The 21025-nt window shown below is 42.6% G+C and overlaps 1 protein-coding gene across 5 annotated transcripts in view; it reads right to left on the bottom strand.

The window, feature by feature from the left end:
* Positions 1-21025, bottom strand: part of cnksr2a (connector enhancer of kinase suppressor of Ras 2a) — a 554785-nt gene that overhangs the window by 332681 nt on the left and 201079 nt on the right. For all 5 annotated transcript variants that reach the window (XM_063050993.1, XM_063050994.1, XM_063050991.1 and 2 more), the window contains exon 5: positions 8637-8678. In XM_063050993.1, the coding sequence (XP_062907063.1) occupies positions 8637-8678 (42 nt within the window). The remainder of the gene's footprint in view (positions 1-8636; positions 8679-21025) is intronic.

Raw genomic sequence — 21025 nt, forward strand, 5'->3', positions numbered from 1 at the left:
CAGACATGCTACAAATTCCCTCTTTAGGGATTCAGCACCAACCTGGTTATCCCAATGTACCTGCATTTTGACATCCCCCATGACTATCATAATATTGCTCTTATTACATACCTTTTTTATTTCCCATTTTAATTCTTATCACAAATCCTGGCCTGTATATAACTCCCATCAGAGTCTTTTTACTCTTGCAGTTTCTTAACTCTACCCACAAGGCTCCTACATTTTCTGATGCTGTCACTTCTTCCTAAGGATTTGATTTCATTTTTTTTTAACCAACAGAGCCACTCAACCCCCTCTTCCCACCTGTCTGTCCTTTCGATACAAGACGTATCCTTGAATGTGAATCTCCCAGCTCTGACTTTCTTTCAGCTACCTCTCAGTGATGCCCAGAACATTGTACCTGTCAATCTCTAACTGTGCTACAAGATCATCTACCTTATTCCCTATAGTCTGTGTATTCAAATATAATACCTTCAGACCTGTATTCACCACCTTTTTTGTTTTCACCCCTACGTTACACTTCACTTCATCCCACTGACTGCAATTCTGCCCTGTCATCTGCCTGTCCTTCCTCACAGTCTCACTGCACTGACTTGTATACCAACTGCACTGACTTGTATACCAACTGTACTGACTTGTATACCTACTGCACTGACTTGTATCCCAATTGCATTGACTTGTATACCTACTGCACTGACTTGTATACCAACTGCCCCATCCTCAGCCCCATCACTCAGGTTTCCATCCTGCTGACAGCTTAGTTTAACCCACCTCAACAACTCTAGCAAGCCCACTTGCAAAGTTATCAGTCCCCCTCGGGTTTAGATGTAACCTGTCCTTTTTATACAGGTTATACCTTCCCCGAAAGAGAGCCCAATGAACCAGCAATCTGAAATCCTATCCCCTGCACCAATTCTTCAGCCACTCATTCATCCGTACCATCCTATTCCTGCTCTGACGAGCACGTGGTACTGGGAGTAATCCAGAGATTACTACCTTCGAGGACCTGCTCTTCAGTCTCTTCCCTGACTCCTATACTTACTGCACAGGGCCTCTTCCCCTTTCTACCACAATCTCCGGCTGCTCACATACCCGCTTGAGAACCTTCTGCAGCCGCTGAAATATCCTGGACCCTGACACCTGGGAGGCAACCCAACATCCTGGCTTCCATTTCACAACCACAGAATCTCCTGTTCACTCCCCTAACTATCAAGTCTCCTATCACTGTCGCTCTGCCTTACTCTACCCTTCCCTGCTGAGCCTCAGAGCTGGACACAGTGCCACTCTACCCTGATAGGACAACCCCCACCAGCAGTATCCAAAGGGGTATACTTGTCGCTGAGGAGAATGGCCACAGGAGAACCCTGCACTGACTGCTTACTACCCTCACTTCCCCTGGTGGTCACCCATCTATTATCTGAAGCCTACACCAGACGGTCCTGAGGGCATCCAGCCCAGCTCCAGTTCCTTGACCCTGTCAGTCAGGAGTTGAGGTTAGGTGTGCTTCCTGCAGATGTAATCATCAGGGAGACAGACCATTAGGTATCCTGAAATCCCACATTTTAAAGGAGGAGCATTCCACTACCATCCTGCTTACTCTTATTATGCCTCTAACTTCTCAAACTTAAATTCTAACCTCCAGCTGTTCTCACTCAAGCCTGTTGAGCTAAAGCCTGACCACTCTACCACTGCTCACTCACACAGGGGCTGCTCTGCTCAAACTCCACTTTAAAAAAAACTGGCCCTTGCTAATTAACCCATGCAATCTCCTGCATCACAGACAAGTCCCGACATGCCTATGTCTCCATCAACCATTTCATTCTCATCTATACTAATCCGGCACTAATCCCTCTTTATTTTCCCTCTATCCCCCTCGCACCTTCCAGATTTTATGATCAACGACACATCCAGTCCTACCAACCAGCATGTTTCTGGGATGAAGGGATGAAAGGAGGAAAGCACAGCAGATGGAGAAAACACACGTAACACAGAAAGAATATGTAACTCCACTTACTCAACGCCAATAATCGGGATGGAATTCCACAGCTACACGCTGCACCACTATGCCACTCCAAATATGATGGCCTTCAGACCCAGCTCCCCAAAACCATGGTCAACAAATTAAATAAGAGCTTACATTAAATAGAAACAAAAGTACTGCATGAAAAGTTGAAATTTAGCTGATCTCACAAAAGGAATAAAAGGATACAAGGAAAGGTAGTAAAAGGAAATATGAACCCAAATAAGATGCAAAAGATCTGAAAACTAAATTAAACATTTTGATAAATATAATGAAAGTGTGTGACCCAGGCACGTCAACTTATTAAAGACTTACAGTGGCATGCAAAGGTTTGGGCACGCCGGTCAAAATTCCTGTTACTGTGAATAGCTAACTGACTAAAAGATGAAAACAACAGGAATTCTGCAGATGCTGGAAATTCAAGCAACACACATCAAAGTTGCTGGTGAACGCAGCAGGCCAGGCAGCATCTCTAGGAAGAGGCGCAGTCGACGTTTCAGGCCGAGACCCTTCGTCAGGACTAAAAGATGAACTGATTTCCAAAAGACATAAAGTTAAAGATGACACATTTCTTTAATATCTTAAGCAAGAAAACTTCTTTATTTCCATCTTTTACAGTTTCAAAATAACAAAAAAAGAAAAGGGCCCAAAGCAAAAGTTTGGGCACCCTGCATGGCAGTATTTAGTACCACCCCCTTTGGCAAGTATCACAGCTTGTAAACGCTTTCCGTAGCCAGTTAAGGGTCTTTCAGTTCTTGTTTGGGGGATTTTCACCCATTCTTCCTTGCAAAAGGCCTCTAATTCTGTGAGATTCTTGGGCCGTCTTGCATGCACTGCTCTTTTGAGGTCTATCCAGATTCTCGATGATGTTTAGGTCAGGGGACTGTGAAGCCAGGCAAAACCTTCAGCTTGCACCTCTTGAGGTAGTCCATTGTGGATTTTGAGGTGTGTTTAGGTTCATTATCCTATTGTAGAAGCCATCCTCTTTTCATCTTCGGCTTTTTTTACAGATGGTGTGATGTTTGCTTCCAGAATTTGCTGGTATTTAATTGAATTCATTCTTCCCTCTACCAGTAAATGTTCCCCGTGTCACTTGCTGCAGCACAAGCCCAAAGCATGATCGATCCACCCCGTGCTTAACAGTTGGAGAGGTGTTCTTTTCATGAAATTCTGCACCCTTTTTATTCCAAACATACCTTTGCTCATTGCGGCCAAAAAGTTCTATTTTAACTTCATTAGTCCACAGGAGTTGTTTCCAAAATGCATCAGGCTTGTTTAGATGTCCCTTTGAACCTTTTGAATAGAACTTTTTGGCCACAATGATCTGATGTTACACCTTAAAAAATAGCTCATTTAAACACTGTACCCTACAAATTCAGTCTTATCGTAGAGAGTCTCGGCCCGAAACGTTGACTATATTTCTTTTCCATAGACACTGCCTGGCCTGCTGAGTTCCTGTGTGTGTTGTTTGGATCTCCAGCATCTGGAGATATTCTCTTTTTTTGTGAGTGGAGCCTACAAATTATTTCTGTCTCCAGATTCAATTTCACTGAATTCAACCGGATGATTTATAGAAACAGGGTATAACCTCTGACTCTACCATCAAATACATTAAGTGATGGCAACCAGAGATGTGTTTCAAAGTATGTGTGAATATAGATATGTCCAATTTGAAGTAGAGCAATTATAAATCATAAAAATGCCTAGTAACACCTTTTTTTCACAAGAACAATGCAATGTGCAAAGAGGCGCTAGAATTATTGAAGGATTGAAGAGTATGAAAATGCTGAAGAAGTGGTGGTAGCAATGAGAAAAGCCAATTTAAGCTCAGGGTGTTTAGCCAAATGGTGAGAGGTCAACTGTTGGAAGGATAACAGCTGGCACCCACCCTGTGGAGAGGTAGTAGTCTTTGGAGTACAGGCAATCCCTGGGTGATGTAGATGTTCCATTCCTGAGAACTGCTGGGCAGCCAATTTCTCCATACATGAGAAATGCCCATGAATTGTAGCTTACATACTGTACTGCTTTACCTATACTTCCTATAATTATTTGGCTATAGAAGATGGTGCCAGCAGATAACAAAGACACAGCACTGGGCTGGTCTGGACTGAATATGGACTCTTTCAATGACTTGTCGGTGACTTTGGTGTTTTATATTCTGTGTTTCTCGCTCTTTTTTTTGCTGTCTGCGCAATTTTTTTTGCTCAGTGGGGTTTTGATGTCTTTCTTTGAACAGGTTTATGGTTTTCTTTGTATCGTGACTGTCTGTGGGGAAGACTAATCTCAGGGCTGTAGACTGCATACATACTTTGATAATAAATGAACATTGAACTTCATTTAATAATCACACAGCACAATCCAATAACTAATTAATACCATGAAACATTATTATATATTACGATCTTGAAAATGCTTTAAAATATATGGGAGAAGTTGTGTCAAAATCAGATTTTCGCGAGTCAGGTCAACCCAGGAAGACCCTGCATTGTGAATCATTGAAATACTATGGTATGAAACTGGTATTCATCTGCAAGGAGTAACACATACACTCTCGGTTTTTTTGCACTACCTTATTTTCTATTTTCTATTTATGATTTATAATTTAAATTTTTAATATTTACTATCGATTTGTACTCCAGGGAGTGGGAAGCGCAGAATCAAATATCGCTGTGATGATTGTACATTCTAGTATCAATTGTTTGGCGACAATAAAGTATAAAGTACAAAATGCTGGGGGAGCTCAGCAGGTCAGGGTGCATCTACGGACAGTTGGTGTTTTGGGCCAAGACCCTTCATCAGAACTGGAAAGTAAGGGAAGAAAACACCAGAAAAAGTTGGTGTGGGGGGGAAGAAAGAATACAAACTGGAAGGTGATAGGTGAAGCCAGGTGGGTGGGGGAGGGACGATGAAGTGAGAAGCTGGGAGGTAATAGGCAGAAAAGGTAAAGGTAAAGAAAAGACAAGAAGGAATCAGATAGGGGAGTGGATTATGAAAGAAATCAGAGGAGCACTGGGGGAAGGTGGTAGGCAGATGAGGAGATGAGAAGAGGTGAGGGGAGCCAGAGTGGGGAATAGATGAAGAGGGAAGGAAGAGGAGGAAAAATTACCAAAAGTTAGAGAAATCGGTGTTCATGCCATCAGGTTGGGGCCTACCCAGACATAATAAGAGGAAATGCTCCTCCAACCTGAAACAGCCTCGTCAGGGCAGCGGAGGAGACCATGCACCGACAGGTTGGAATAGGGAGTGAGGACTGGAATTAAAATGGTTGTCCACTAGGAAATCCATTGTTACTCTGGATTTCCAGCATCTGCAGAATCTCGTGACCTTTTCATCTGAAAAGACCTACAGCACAAGGCTAAAAGAATCTGGAATCGTTTGATCTGCAATTGAGAATGTTCAAGGTGTACAGTTTCCAAATATTTGACCTCCTTATGGTTTTTAATTAATAATCTGCTTTGAATTTCCATGAATTCCAGAACCAAGCCCCACCTCTGAGGGAGAACCCATGGAAAACTTTGTGCAATTATGGAGGCACCCTAACATGTGAAAGAAGAGGCAAGAGAAAGTAAGGCAGATGGTTGAAAGCATTGAACTTTCTTTGTAACTGGCTGGATATACAACAGAAACCTTTTGATTTCCCTATATATTAAATGCATTCACTAACTTCATTTATTTGATAGTGGTAAAATTTAAACAAAGCCATTAAGTCACCAGATTTGTTGGGATAGATCATGCCTAATGACAGAAATTGTAGTTGCCGAATGCTAAAATATTCATCAACTGCAGCAGAATATTAGCTCCCAAAGCCCATTTACAATAGAATTTAGTATGGGACCCTTTCCTAATTGAATGAAGTTCTCCACTTGGGACAATATTTCTTGAGAAGATTACTTGAAATCATGTCTGTCTTAAATATCAGAAAACTCAGAATAGAGAAAGACGCATTAATACTTTATGAAGAAGCGGATCATTCTTGTACGCATACTCAGGTCATTAAACAGCAGTCTAGAGGATAAGGAAAGGATCACAATACCTGTTTTCATATCTGAAGGACTACATTTAAGCGCAAGGAAATCATGTTAAATTTTTACAGCTTTTAATCTACTGTGATCACATGTTAGGATCCCACAATAGGGATGAAGAAGAAGCCACTAATAGAGCAACAGGTGAATGAATTAATGTAGGGATAATGTTTTCTGTGAAACATCTGTTAGCAGAATATGAAAATTAATTACAGAGAGACCCAATAAAGCAAGTGCAGATTCTCGGTTCAAATAAGCCTCCCCCATTTTTATTCTGTGAATTTTCATAATTGTCAGAAAACAACATAACGTTTGTTGTGCATAATGTAAACATCTACTCACTGGCAACTTTAGTAGGTACTTCCTGCACCTAATGAAGTGGCTACTGAGTGTATGTGCGTGGTCTTCTGCTGCCGTAGCCCATCCACTTCAAGATTCAATGTGTTGTACATTCAGAGATGCTCTTCTGCACACCACTGTTGTAACACGTGGTTATCTGAGCTACTACAGCCTTCCTCTCTGTGTGAACTAGTCTGACCATTCTCTCCTTCACCTCCATCATTAACGAGGTGTTTTTTCACCACTGAAATGCGGCTCACTGGATTTTATTTTTGTTCTTTCCACCACTCTCTGTAACCTCTGTTGTGCATAAATTTGCTAGGAGATCAGCAGTTTCTAAGGTACCACTCTGCCTGGCACTAACTATCATAATTAACATGGCCAACGTTATCACATTTTTCCGAAATCTGATATTTGGTATGAACACCAACTGAACCTCCTGACCATATCTGCGAGCTTTTATGCATTGAGTTGCTTGCTACATGATTGGTTGATCAGATATTTACATTAATGAGCAGGTGTACAGGTGTACTTAGAAAGTGGCCACTAAGTATACCATATTTTACTTTAAGATCAAAAGGAGTTACTCAAGCTGTGTATAGGTGACTAAATCATTGTTAATAATTTATAAGTATCCTTGCACCAAACTATTACCATTCCACAAATGTCGTCTGGGTGTGAAATGAGGGGAGTAGATCATACTCCCTTGTCACACTATCATTCAGGAAGATTATAGCTGTAATGATCACTGGCCTCAAATTCATTTCTCTGCCCCATCCCTGTAACTTTTGATCCCATGAAATCCAAAAAACTGTCAGTCTTGAAAAATTCTTCTATCAAAATCTCACAGAAGTGAAGAATCATGATCAACTGCAGCTGATGTCTAGACATCAATGATTCAATATGTGACTCAATCAGGGTAAAATATTGGCATTAAAAAGTTGATATGATATTTATACAGACCCAATCAAAGTACTAACAAAGTGAATGAACTCAGCAGGTCGAATGGCATCCGTGAAGGTAAAGTGATGGCCGTGGTCAAGACCCTGCATCAGGTCCGAACATGCAGGCAAAGTTATTGAAGTGGGAGGGTGGGCTGAGACCAAGGCTGGTAGGCAGAAGGTGGAAACATAAAAATATTGTGACAGACGGGGACAGGTGGGGAAGGACCGAGACGGGGACGGGCGGGGAAGGGGCCAGACAAGGACAGGCGGGGAAGGGGCGAGATGGGGACGGGTGAGGAAGGGGGCAAGATGGGAACGGGTGGGGAAAGACCAAGACGGGAACGGGCGGGGAAGGACCGAGACGGGGACAGATGAAGAGAGCTGAGGAAGAGGATAGGAAAAGTGAACCAAATTAGAAGTAAGCCAGGTGAATGGTATGTGGCTACAGGCAGATTGAAGCCGCTTGCAGAGGATGACAAGTCTAGGCAGGAGATGGGGGAGAAGGGAAAGGTGAACGAGGGAGAGAGACAGCCTTTTCCGGTAGACTGAATTACCTGAATCTGGTAATTTCCACATTCACGTCATTATGCTGGAGACTATCCAGAGGAATAAAAACTTGTGAAAAAATGATACAATTTTCTGGTTTTGTTCTTAATAGTTTTTGAATGTTCCAGATGTTGGGCACACTGAGAGATGTTGCACAAGATGGCCTGCTCTGACAGACAGCTGATCACCTCATCTGCATCCAATACATATTGTATCATACAGTCAATTACAGCAATACTTTCCTCTCAGTTCTGACTTCAGCTACCTCCACCAAATCCAACTTATTCAAAAAATCTCTATGTCCTCTGATGCATAAAATACTTAATTGCTTTTCCCCAAATGGAGTTGGTGTAATTCTCAGAACACATCTATAACCCAATAAAAATCTTTATCTTCTTCAAATCTTTCCAAAGCTTTATTTCTCCTTCACACACCAAATTCTGACAGTTATAGATGCCCTCCAAAATCCATCAGTTCCTTAACTCCCTCCCAGTTATTAAATCGATTATTCAGTCATCACTATTCAAGTTGTTTGAAAGTTTTTTTTCTCAACCATTACAACTCTGTCCTCCCATAAAATCTTGTGGAAAAACCCTGTTTTCAAACCAGTAAAATGTCCATCATCAAACTCTCTCCTCTACCTTGGGAGTCTTTTCTTCCTGTTGTATTCTCACACACTATAAAAATGTTATGGATTAAAAAGGCTATAAAATGCAATTGTCAATATCTTTCAAATACTACCCAGCCAAAATTCAATAAACTTACCACATGAAGAATCTTGTTTTCAGTTTCATAAACAGTACAGTCCTGCCAAGAAAAAAAGAAAAAAAGTAAATATATATATTGTTATGAAATACTTAATAACTAATTAGTTAGATTCTGGAAATAACAGTAAAATAATGATAAGAGATCTCCCTGTATTTGTAAAATAAATCTGATCTATCATTATATGGACTCGAACAACTTGAATTACAAAAAATGTTATTTTCCAATAAGTCAATGCTGAGAAATTATATTCATTTTCTATTTCTTGAGAACTTCCAAACCAGAAGCATGAGAGACACAGCACAGTATTCCTGATGAGGCAACCATATCAATCAAAAAGATTGCTTCATCCATAGGACTAGTCTTGTCTAGAACATCGAAAGTAAAACATACAATTACAATTTTTTTTAGATTAACTCAAGAGCCATGCCATTAAGATCATTGCCTTGTCTTTATTGTTGGTTAATGTTAATTAAATAGAGAATACATGCTGGTACATATGATTTTGAACAGGTACATCAACAATCGCCAAGCACTGAATAACTCACGAGTCACAATGAAAATGATTGGGCAGTGAGGGCATAATACCGTGACTTATTTTGCATTACTGCAGAACCCACTTACATCCTCTTTTGCAAATAGATGCATAGACTTTTTATTGAAGATGACATTTTAATATATTTCACTTTTTTTGCACCTTGCTTCAATTGCATATATCCAGTATATCCCAGTAGAAGGCATAACAAGCTGTTGGCGCAATGCAATAAAATAACACCCACAAAATATTAAGCAATATATTTTCAATAATACTACCAAAAATGTTAATAATTAACTTACAGAAAGCGTGTGCAATCAATAGAGTCCAGAAACAAAATAGATAATTTATCAGAACTGGCTGCCAAGATGAGGGAAATCAAAGGAAGTGGGGAATAATATAGGTGGAGATGAGGGAACGACTTGTCATTTGAAGAGCGTTTGATGGCCCTAAGCCTGTTTTCACTGGAATTCAGAAGAATGAGGGGTGACCTAATTGAAACCCATCGAATGGTGAAAGGCCTTGATAGAGGTGGGTGTGGAAAGGATGTTTCCGATGCAGGGAGTGTCTAAGAACAGAGTGCACAGCCTCAAAATAGAGAAATGGCCTTTTAAATGGAGATGAGGAGGGATTTCTTTAGCCAAAGTGTGGTGAATCTGTGGAATTCGTTGCCACAGAGAGTTATGGAGACCAAGTCTTTATGTAAATTTAAAGCAGAGGTTGACAGATTCTTAATTGGTCAGGGCATGAAGGGATGGAGGGGGGGGGGAGGTAGGAGACTGGGGCTGAGAGGAAAAATGGATCAACCATGATGAAATGGCAGAGCAGACTCAATGGGCCAAATGGCCTAATTCTGCTCCTATATCTTATGGTCTTCTGGAAGGGCAAGAAATATGAAATTGGTTTCCTCCAGAGGCACCTCTACCACACATAATGAAGATGTCCTTGTGGCTTGGTTAGTTCCCAAACCACCATGAGCATTGGCAGACATCCCACCTCTCCCAGAACTTCCGGGAGTCTCCCGCATATTAATAGTGGCTCCCTGAAGCCCGCAAATTATATACAATATCACGGAAATCAATTTTTTTGAGAGCGAGCAAGAGAAAGCAAGAGAGAGCGCGAGAGTGACCATGAGAGAGAGTGAGAGAGACTATGAGAGCGAGAGAGACTATGAGAGCGCGCACGAGCGAGAGCGAAGGCAAGTGCGCGAGCGAGAGAGAGAGAGAGAGAGAGAGAGCGAGAGAGAGAGAGAGAGAGAGAGCGAGAGAGAGAGAGAGAGAGAGAGAGAGAGAGAGAGAGAGAGAGAGAGAGAGAGAAAGCAAGAGAGAGCGGGCGAGAAAGCGAGAGCGCTTGAGAGCACGCGAGCGACCACAAGAGAGACAGAGCACAAGCGAGAGCGCGCCATGGCAGAGTGTTCCAAAGAAAATATACAACATACGTCACCCCAGACCACACTAAAGTGTACCCTGCCTAATAGGGGTCAAAGTAATGACAGTGCTGCTCACTGCAGTCTTTGCAACAATGACTGTTCTATTGCCCATGGTGGGTTAAGACAGTAAAAGACGTGTTGAGGTGAGTTTAACAGGTGTCATTTGATCATTAGCATAGCTAACATTATTTAAACTAGCTGGCCAGCTGCTAAGGACCTACTCTATTGCAGACATCCCACCTCTCCCGGAAGTCTTCCGCAAATTGATGGTGCTACCTCCCTGAAATGAGTTTTTGCAGGGTGGGATGTCTGCATTGGTAACACACTGAGGTGCACAATTCAAAGATATTTACTGCAACATGAGTCAGTGCTGCCTGTGATGTAAAGAGTAACAAATAACACAGAGTCAATGCTTATTAAAGTCTCGATGGGGATCCTTTAGCGTGCACAAAATTTGCTCTGTAATTTGCTTCTGGTTTCACTGTGAGTGAAAAGAAGAGTTTATGGGCTACGTCACTTCAATCTGATTTCTGTTGGAATGGAGGTAGATAACACCACGTATGTGGATGACATCAACAGCTGCAAATTCAATGACGGGGAACTGTCACCTGCTTGAGGATGATTCATATCTGGAGCTGCCCAATCCAACATTTCAGGCTGGGGCTTCAGCAGGATTTCAGTATAAATAGTTCAAAACATGCAAAAAGTGACTTTTCATTTGCAATTAATGCATAACAAAGCCAAAAAATTATGGTCCAATTTCTAGTCAGTATTCAATGCTGACTTTGTTAGGGGAGGGGACTTTTGTAGCTTGGCTGTCAAACATGTAAATCTTGACGTTTGAATGTCACACCAAGAATGATTTCAAGGCTATAATCACAGAGGGAGGCCATTCAGCCCACTAACTCTATACCAACAATCCAGCTAGTCCGATTCCCTGCATTCTCACACCATAAGCTACAAATTCTTTCTCTTCAAATACTTAACCTAGCACACTTTGTAAGCCACAGATAAATCTCTCTCCACGCTGACAATGCATTCCAGGCTCTATATGCTAGGTAAAACACACACACATCTCCTTTTGTTGCTGCACAGTGCTGCAACTAATAGAGTCGCTGACTTATAGTTCCAGAAATCCTGACCTCCATCTTGCGTGGAGTTTACACGTTCTGATGTGACCTGATCATCCTCCCAGATGATGCAGTTTCTTCCCAATAGACATTCAGAGTGTTTGGTTAATTAGCCATCACAAATTGCTCATAGGTTGTAGATACAGTAACTGCACAGATAGAATCTGAAGGTTGCTGATAGGAATGTGAGGAGAATAGAGTGGGGTTGATATGGATGGGTGATGGAGGGTCAGCACGGACTCGGTGGGCCAAAGTACCTGCTTCCAGGCTGTTGGACTTTATGACTTTTTGTGCTTTTGCCAATCACTTTTATTTTATGTCCTCTGGTTCTTGATTCTTCCACCAATATGAACTCAATCTACCTTGACGATCTCACTGAATTCATGACCTTACCAGGTCTCCTCAGAGCTTCCTCTGTTCCAAGGAAAGCAATTCTAATTCTCCAGTCTCTCCGTGTAACTGTAGGCCCTCAAACTCACAATCACTCTGCTAAATCTCTTCTGCACCTTTCCTTTATACTTTACATCATTCCTAATCTGTCATACATAGAACTGTCCATGGTACATAGATAGATCATAGAACAAAGACAGGTCCTTTGACCCATGATGTCTGCTCCAGCAATGATTTAATTTAAATAAATCCCATCTGCACAGGGTTGATATCCTCCCATGCTTCACCCGTTCATGCCTGTCTAAATGATGAATAAACATTGCTATCTATGTGTTTCTACCACATCCACTGGCAGTACATTCCAGACACTTACCACTCAGCGTAACCTCAGACATCACTTTTAAACTTTCTCCTTCTCACCTTAAAACTATGCCCTTTAGCATTTGACATTTCCAGCCTAGGATATCCACCCTATCGATGTCTTTCCTAACTTTATATATCTCTATCTGGTCGCCCCTCACCCGACAACACTCCAGAGAAAATAATGAGACTTTGTCCAACTTCTTCCTTATATCTAATACTCTCCAGGCAACATCCAGGTAAACATTTTCTGCACCCTCTCCAATGCATGCAAATCCTTTCAGAACTACATGGTGCTCCAAGTGCAGTAAAACAAAGTGTTATTGAGCAGCAACTTTCACACACAGAGCACCAACTGATGAAGGGAAGTACACTGTATGCATTCTTTCACACCCTATCCAAATCTGTTGCCACTTTCAGGAATGTATGAGCTTGTACCCCCAAGACCCAACTGATACATATCCTGCTGTATTCATTGTCAAACTTCCTCACTATCCCCAATTCTGCTATTTTTTGTGTCTGCAAACTTTCTAATGATACAAATTATGACAGAACTAGTGTTTTGTAACAGTTTATCAGGTCTTCCTTGCAGATGCAATATATTCTATACACTTTTACACTTCCATCCAGGTAGCCTCCAACCTGATGGCATGAACATCAGGTATACTTTCTTCTCTTGTTTTCCTGTTCCCCTCTCCCTTCCCTCTTCTATTTCCCACATGGCCTCTTACCTCTTCTCCTCAGCTGCCCAATCACTTCCCCCTAGTGCCTCTCCTTCTTCCCTTTCTCCCATAATCCACTCTCCTCTCCTATCAGATTCCTTCTTCCGCTGCCCTTTATCTTTCTCACTCACCTGGCTTCATCTATCACCTTCTAGCTTGTCCTTCCATCCCATCCCCCCACCTTTTTTATTCAGGCATCTTCCCACTTTCTTTCCAATTCTGTTGAAAAGTCTTGGTCCAAAATGTCGAGATTATTTATTTTCATGGACGCTGCCTGACCTGCTGAGTTCCTCCAGCATGTTCTGTGTGTTTCTCTGGATTCCCAGCATCTTCAGATTCTCAGGTTTATACCTTTAACCACTTTCTACAAACTTTGTACATATATCCTTTAATTCCCCATTGAACTCTTTTCGAGTTTTGCCATCTAGTTTACATTGCCTTTTTTCATCCTTTCTACCAAACGTTATACTTCATATTCCTCAGATTTTTCCACCCATCTACACACTTAGTGGCTACTTTATAAGGTACCTCCTGTACCTAATAAAGCAGCCACTGAATATATTTCATGGTCTTCTGCTTCTGTAGCCTATCCGCTTCAAGATTTGACATACTGTGTGTTCAAAGACGCTCTTTTGCGCATCACTGTTGTAACACCTGGTTGTTTGAGTTTACTTTGCCTTCCTGTCAACTTGAACCAATCTGACCATTCTCCTCTGACCTCTCTCATTAACAATGCATTTTTTGACCATAAAACTATTGCTCACTGAATATATTTAGTTAGACACAATTTACGTTTGCTCAATCCATATAGGTCCTCATGACTGCCAATTCTTCCATTAACCCTTGAATTTTACTCACCACTGAGCAACAACTTGTCTCTGCCTGCTGGGTTTATCTCTATACCTTCTACAGAAGGCAATTTGTTGTGTAACACTAATCTCTGATGATATCATTTGTAAATCCATACATTTTGCAATATATAAAAACAACAGGAATTCTGCAGATGCTGGAAATTCAAGCAACACACATAAAAGTTGCTGGTGAACGCAGCAAGCCAGGCAGCATCTCTAGGAAGAGGTGCAGTCGACGTTTCAGGCCGAGGACTAACTGAAGGGTCTCGGCCTGAAACGTCGACTGCACCTCTTCCTAGAGATGCTGTCTGGCCTGCTGCGTTCACCAGCAACTTTTATGTGTGATTTTGCAATATATGTTGCTCAACCATCTACCCAAATACCTAAAATAAATCCAGGGTGTGAGGATAATTTAAAATATTATTTTATGTTTTGATATTTCTGGATTATTGTCTATTTCATTTTTCATTTCAACCCTCTTTCTCCCAGTTAGTTCATTAGGAGATTTATTATCAATTAATTGGAAGAACAAATGTTAATAACATTCTGCTACTCACTTGCTAGGAACCTTTATTAATCAGGGTTCATATCAATATTCATATGCTCCACTAGCTCTTCAAGTAGGTGCATGCATTACACCACGGCTACATTTTGCTCACTTGGTCAACTATTTTGTTGTATCCCCCAAAAAAGCTGTTCAGCATATGGTGAGGCATTTCCTCCTTTCAGCTGATCCATAACAGGAGGCAAAAGGAGCAGGGGGCAGGTTCAATCTTTGTACACTTAGCCACATGGAGGAAACAGTGTTCGACATTAACACAACATTTTCCAGCAAAGAGGAAAAAAGAAGATGGTACCTTCAGACTTTTATATTTCCATATTCCTTTATAACAGAGGACATTTCAGCCCATTGAATCTTTATCAGTTCACAGGAGTTCTCACATTAGCCCCTCTTCTCCCCACATTCCCATCAGCCCCAGATTTTACAACTCAGCTGCACACTCAGACCAATTTCTAGCATTCAATTTTTCTCCCAACCGGCACATCTTTGGAACACTGGAGGAAAATGGAGCATACTTCAGGATGCATCGCGACTTGGTATGGCCACTGGATTGCCCAAGACTGCAAGAAATGGCAGAGAGATGTGGACACAGCTCAGCACATTATGAAATCCAGCTTCCACTCCACATTTACACTTTGTACCTCCTCAGTAAAGCAGCCAACATAAAGACCGCATCCACCCCAGACATTCTCTCTTCTTCCCCCTTTCCTCAGCAGAAGATACAAAAGCATGAAAGCATGTACCATCAGACTGAAGGAGAGCTTCTAGCTTGCTGTTATAAGACTCCTGAATAGACTACTTATGGAATAAGAAGGATTCTGGACCTGACAGTCATTATAGCCTTGCGCCTTATTGTCTGCCCGCGCTGTGGTTTCTTTGAAAAAGTAACACTATGTTCTGCATGGTGCTGTTGCTTATCCTTTGTTCTATGTTAGTATTCGCTGTGGAAGACACTAGCCAGAGGTCTGTGAGTGTCAGGGAGCAAAAGTGAGTGCCATTGTTATTACAAAGAAAAAAGTCCTAGGCAAGCTCAAAGGTCTTAAGGTGGATAAGTCACCTGGACCAGATGGACTACATCCCAGAGTCCCGAGAGAGGTTGCTGAAGAGATAACGGATGCATTGGTCATGATCTTTCAAGAATCACTTGATTCTGGCATGGTCCTGGAGGACTGGTAGATCGCAAATGTCATTCCACTCTTTAAGAAGGGAGGAAGGCAAAGCAAAGGAAATTATAGATCAGTTAGCTTAACCTCAGTGCTTGGGAAAGTATTGGAGTCTATTATTAACGATAAGGTTTCGGGGTACTTGGTGACTAACGATAAAATAGGTCAAGGTCAGCATGGTTTCTGTAAAGGGAAATCTTGCCTGACAAATCTGTTAGAGTTCTTCGAGGAAGTAACAAGCAGGGTGGACAAACGAGAGGCAGTGGATGTCAATTACCTGGATTTTCATTAGGCATTTGATAAGGTGCCACACGAGGCTGCTTAACAAGACAAAATCCTATGGCATTACATGAAAGACACTGGCGTTGGTAGAGGAACGGCTGGCAGGCAGGAGTAAAAGGGGTCTTTTCTGGTTGGCTGCCAGTGACTTGTGGTGTTCTTCGCGTCAGTATTGGAACTGCTACTTTTCACATTGTTTGTCAATAATTTGGACAATGGAATTGATTGCTTTGTGGTAAAGTTTGCGGATGATACGATATCAAGATAGGTGGAGGATTAGGTAGTGCTGAGGAAGCAATGCGATTGCAGGACTTAGACAAATTGGGAGAATGGGCAAAAAAGTGGCAGATGGAATACAGGGTTGGGAAATGTACGACAACGCATTTTGGTAAAAGGAACAGTAGTGCGGACTGTTATCAATATGGGGAGAAGGTTCAAACATCAGAGGTGCAGAGTTCTCGTGCAAGACTCCCAGAAGGTTAATTTACAGATTGAGTCTGTGATAAAGGCAGCAAATGCAATGTTGGCATTTATTTCAAGGGGAATAGAATATAAAAGCAAGGAGATAATGCTGACACATTATTAGACACTAGTCAGTCTTCACTTGGAGTACTGTTAACAGTGTTGAGCCCCATATCTCAGAAAGGATGTGTTGTCATTGGAGAGAGTCCAGACGAGGTTCATGAGGATGATTCCGGGAATGAAGGGGTTAACATCTGAGGAGTGTTTGCCAGCTTTGGGCCTGTACTCATCAGAATTTAGAAGAATGTGGGGGGGATCTCACTGAAACCTACCAAATATTGAAAGGACTAGATAGGGTGGATGTGAAGAGGATGTTTCCTATGATGGGGTATCCAGAACTAGAGGGCACAGCCTTAAAATTGAAAGGCGACCTTTTAGAACAGAAGTAAGGAAGAATTATTTTAGCCCAAGGGAATGAATCTATGGAATGCTCTGCCACAGACTGTGATGGAGGCCAAGTCTGTGTGTATATTCAAAGTGGAAGTTGATAGTTTACTGATCGGTCTGGTCATCAAAGGATATGGCAACAAGGCAGGTATATGGGGTTGAGTGGGATCCGGGATCAGCTGTGATGGAATGGCAGAACAGACTCAATGGGCTGCATGGCCTCATTCTGCTCCTATGTCTTATGGTCTAATATACTCACATGATGAAATGAACTGTATGGATGGCATGCAAATTTTTTCACTGTACCCTGGTACATGTGACAATCATAAAACAATTTACCGATTTATCACAAAATGGAAAACCCCTGTGGTCACAGGGAGAAAGAGAAATCTCCACATAAACCGTGCTTGTGGTTGGAGTTGAACAAGGAGGTGACGTATCATTTCCACCAATTATACCACATGCCACGCTTAATCCTTGTTCTCACCATCCTCCTCAGTCTCATCTCTTCTGACTTCTGATTTTAAAAATGCAAAAGGATAAAGAAGCTCCTCCCCTCAAGATCAACATCCCTTCTCCTCGGAAACACAAGTAATGTAACTACGCAGAGAGTCAATAAACAGTACGCACTAACAAAGTACATAAATGTTACCAGATATAAACCTGAGATTGATTTTCATGTGGGCATTCACAGTAAATATAAAGAAACACAACAGAATCAATGAAAACCTATACACAACATGGTGGACAAACAACCAATGTGCAAATGACAATAAACTACAAGTACAAAAAGAAAATAAATACACAAATAATAATAATAAACAAGCAATAAAAATCAAGAACACGAGATGAAGAATTTTTGAAAGTGAGTCCATAATTTATAGGAACAGCTTTGGGGTGAGTGAAGGTTTAAGAGCCTGATGGTTGAGAGGTAATAATTGTTCCTGAACCTGGTGGTGTGAGTTCTGAGGCTCTTTTAACTTCTTCCTGATGGCAGCAGTGAGAAGAGAGCATGTCCTGGGTGGTGGGGGTCCCTGATGATGTGCTTTACCCATGATAAACTGGGCCAGATCCACTACTCTTTGTAGGATTTTCCATTCAAAGGCATTGGTGTTTCCGTACTGGGCTGTGATGCAGCTAATCAATACACTCTGCAACACACATCTATAGAAGTTTGCCAAAGTTTTAAATAGATAGATAGATACTTTATTGATCCCAAAGGAAATTACAGTGTCACAGTAGCATTATAAGTGCACAGATATACAAATATAGGAAGAGAAGTAAGAAAGAATAAAAAAATAAGTTACCTCAAACAGTCTTAGTTGGAGGGTCATCACTTCTCCAGCTATAGATTGATTAATTACAGAGCCTAATGGACAAGGGTAAGAATGACCTTATATAGCGCCCTTTGGAGAAGCACAGTTGTCTGTTTCTAAAAGTACTCCTCTATTCAGCCAAGGTGGCATGCAGAGGGTGAGAAACATTGTCTGAAATTGCTAGTATTTTCCATAGGGTCCTTCATTCTGCCACAGCCTTCAGCATGTTCAGTTTGACTCCTATACCAGAGCCAACCTGTCTAATCAGTTTATCGAGCCTGTTGGCATCACCTGTGTTGATGTCATTGCCCCAACACATCACTGTACAGAAGACTATACTGATGACAACAGACTGGTAGGAGATGTGAAGGAGAGGCCTACATACTCTAAAGGATCTCAGTATCTTCAGGAAGTAGAGGCAACTCTGGCTTTTCTTGGACACGTATTGGTGCTCCACTCAAGTCTGTCATCCAGGTGCACCCCCAGGTACTTTTAGGTCCTCACAACATCCACATCCTCACCATCAATAGTAACAGGGAGCAATGCAGGCTTAGTCTTCCTAAAGTCCATCACCATCTCCTTTGTCTTACTGACATTGAGCTGCAGATGATTCAGCTTGCACCACTTGACCACATCCTTCACCAGGGCCCTCTATTCATCCTCTTGTCCTCCCTTTATAAACCCAACTATTGCTGGGTCATCAGAGAATTTCTGCAGAGGACCTTACTTACTGTTTTATCTAAAGTCCGAGGTATACAGGGTAAACAGGAAGGGAGCTAATACAAACAACAGGAATTCTGCAGATGCTGGAAATTCAAGCAACATACATCAAAGTTGCTGGTGAACGCAGCAGGCCAGGCAGCATCTATAGGAAGAGGCGCAGTCGACGTTTCAGGCCGAGACCCTTCGTCAGGACTAACTGAAGGAAGAGTGAGTAAGGGATTTGAAAGCTGGAGGGGGAGGGGGAGATGCAAAATGATAGGAGAAGACAGGAGGGGGAGGGATGGAGCCGAGAGCTGGACAGGTGATAGGCAGAAGGGGATATGAGAGGATCATGGGACAGGAGGTCCGGGAAGAAAGATGGGGGGGGGGGTGACCCAGAGGATGGGCAAGAGGTATATTCAGAGGGACAGAGGGAGAAAAAGGAGAGTGAGAGAAAGAATGTGTGCATAAAAAAGAGTAACAGATGGGGTACGAGGGGGAGGTGGGGCCTAGCGGAAGATAGAGAAGTCAATGTTCATGCCATCAGGTTGGAGGCTACCCATACGGAATATAAGGTGTTGTTCCTCCAACCTGAGTGTGGCTTCATCTTTACAGTAGAGGAGGCCGTGGATAGACATGTCAGAATGGGAATGGGATGTGGAATTAAAATGTGTGGCCACTGGGAGATCCTGCTTTCTCTGGCGGACAGAGCGTAGATGTTCAGCAAAGCGGTCTCCCGGTCTGCGTCGGGTCTCACCAATATATAAAAGGCCACATCGGGAGCACCGGACGCAGTATATCACCCCAGTCGACTCACAGGTGAAGTGATGCCTCACCTGGAAGGACTGTTTGGGGCCCTGAATGGTGGTAAGGGAGGAAGTGTAAGGGCATGTGTAGCACTCGTTCCGCTTACACGGATAAGTGCCAGGAGGGAGATCAGTGGGGAGGGATGGGGGGGACGAATGGACAAGGGAGTTGTGTAGGGAGCGATCCCTGCGGAATGCAGAGAGAGGGGGGGAGGGAAAGATATGCTTAGTGGTGGGATCCCGTTGGAGGTGGCGGAAGTTACGGAGAATAATATGTTGGAGCCGGAGGCTGGTGGGGTGGTAGGTGAGGACCAGGGGAACCCTATTCCTAGTGGGGTGGTGGGAGGATGGAGTGAGAGCAGATGTACGTGAAATGGGGGAGATGCGTTTAAGAGCAGAGTTGATAGTGGAGGAAGGGAAGCCCCTTTCTTTAAAAAATGAAGACATCTCCCTCGTCCTAGAATGAAAAGCCTCATCCTGAGAGCAGATGCGGCGGAGACGGAGGAATTGCGAGAAGGGGATGGCGTTTTTGCAAGAGACAGGGTGAGAAGAAGAATAGTCCAGATAGCTGTGAGAGTCAGTAGGCTTATAGTAGACATCAGTGGATAAGCTGTCTCCAGAGACAGAGACAGAAAGATCTAGAAAGGGGAGGGAGGTGTCGGAAATGGACCAGGTAAACTTGAGGGCAGGGTGAAAGTTGGAGGCAAAGTTAATAAAGTCAACGAGTTCTGCATGCGTGCAGGAAGCAGCGCCAATGCAGTCGTCGATGTAGCGAAGGAAAAGTGGGGGACAGATACCAGAATAGGCACGGAACATAGATTGTTCCACAAACCCAACAAAAAGGCAGGCATAGCTAGGACCCATACAGGTGCCCATAGCTACACCTTTAGTTTGGAGGAAATGGGAGGAGCAAAAGGAGAAATTATTAAGAGTAAGGACTAATTCTGCTAGACGGAGCAGAGTGGTGGTAGAGGGGAACTGATTGGGTCTGGAATCCAAAAAGAAGCGTAGAGCTTTGAGACCTTCCTGATGGGGGATGGAAGTATATAGGGACTGGACATCCAAGGTGAAAATAAAGCGGTGGGGGCCAGGGAACTTAAAATCATCGAAAAGTTTAAGAGCGTGAGAAGTGTCACGAACATAGGTCGGAAGGGATTGAACAAGGGGTGATAAAACAGTGTCGAGGTATGCAGAAACGAGTTCGGTGGGGCAGGATCAAGCTGAGACAATAGGTC

Source organism: Mobula hypostoma, chromosome 6 (genome assembly GCF_963921235.1).
Source record: "Mobula hypostoma chromosome 6, sMobHyp1.1, whole genome shotgun sequence".
NCBI classification, from domain to species: Eukaryota; Metazoa; Chordata; class Chondrichthyes; order Myliobatiformes; family Myliobatidae; genus Mobula; species Mobula hypostoma.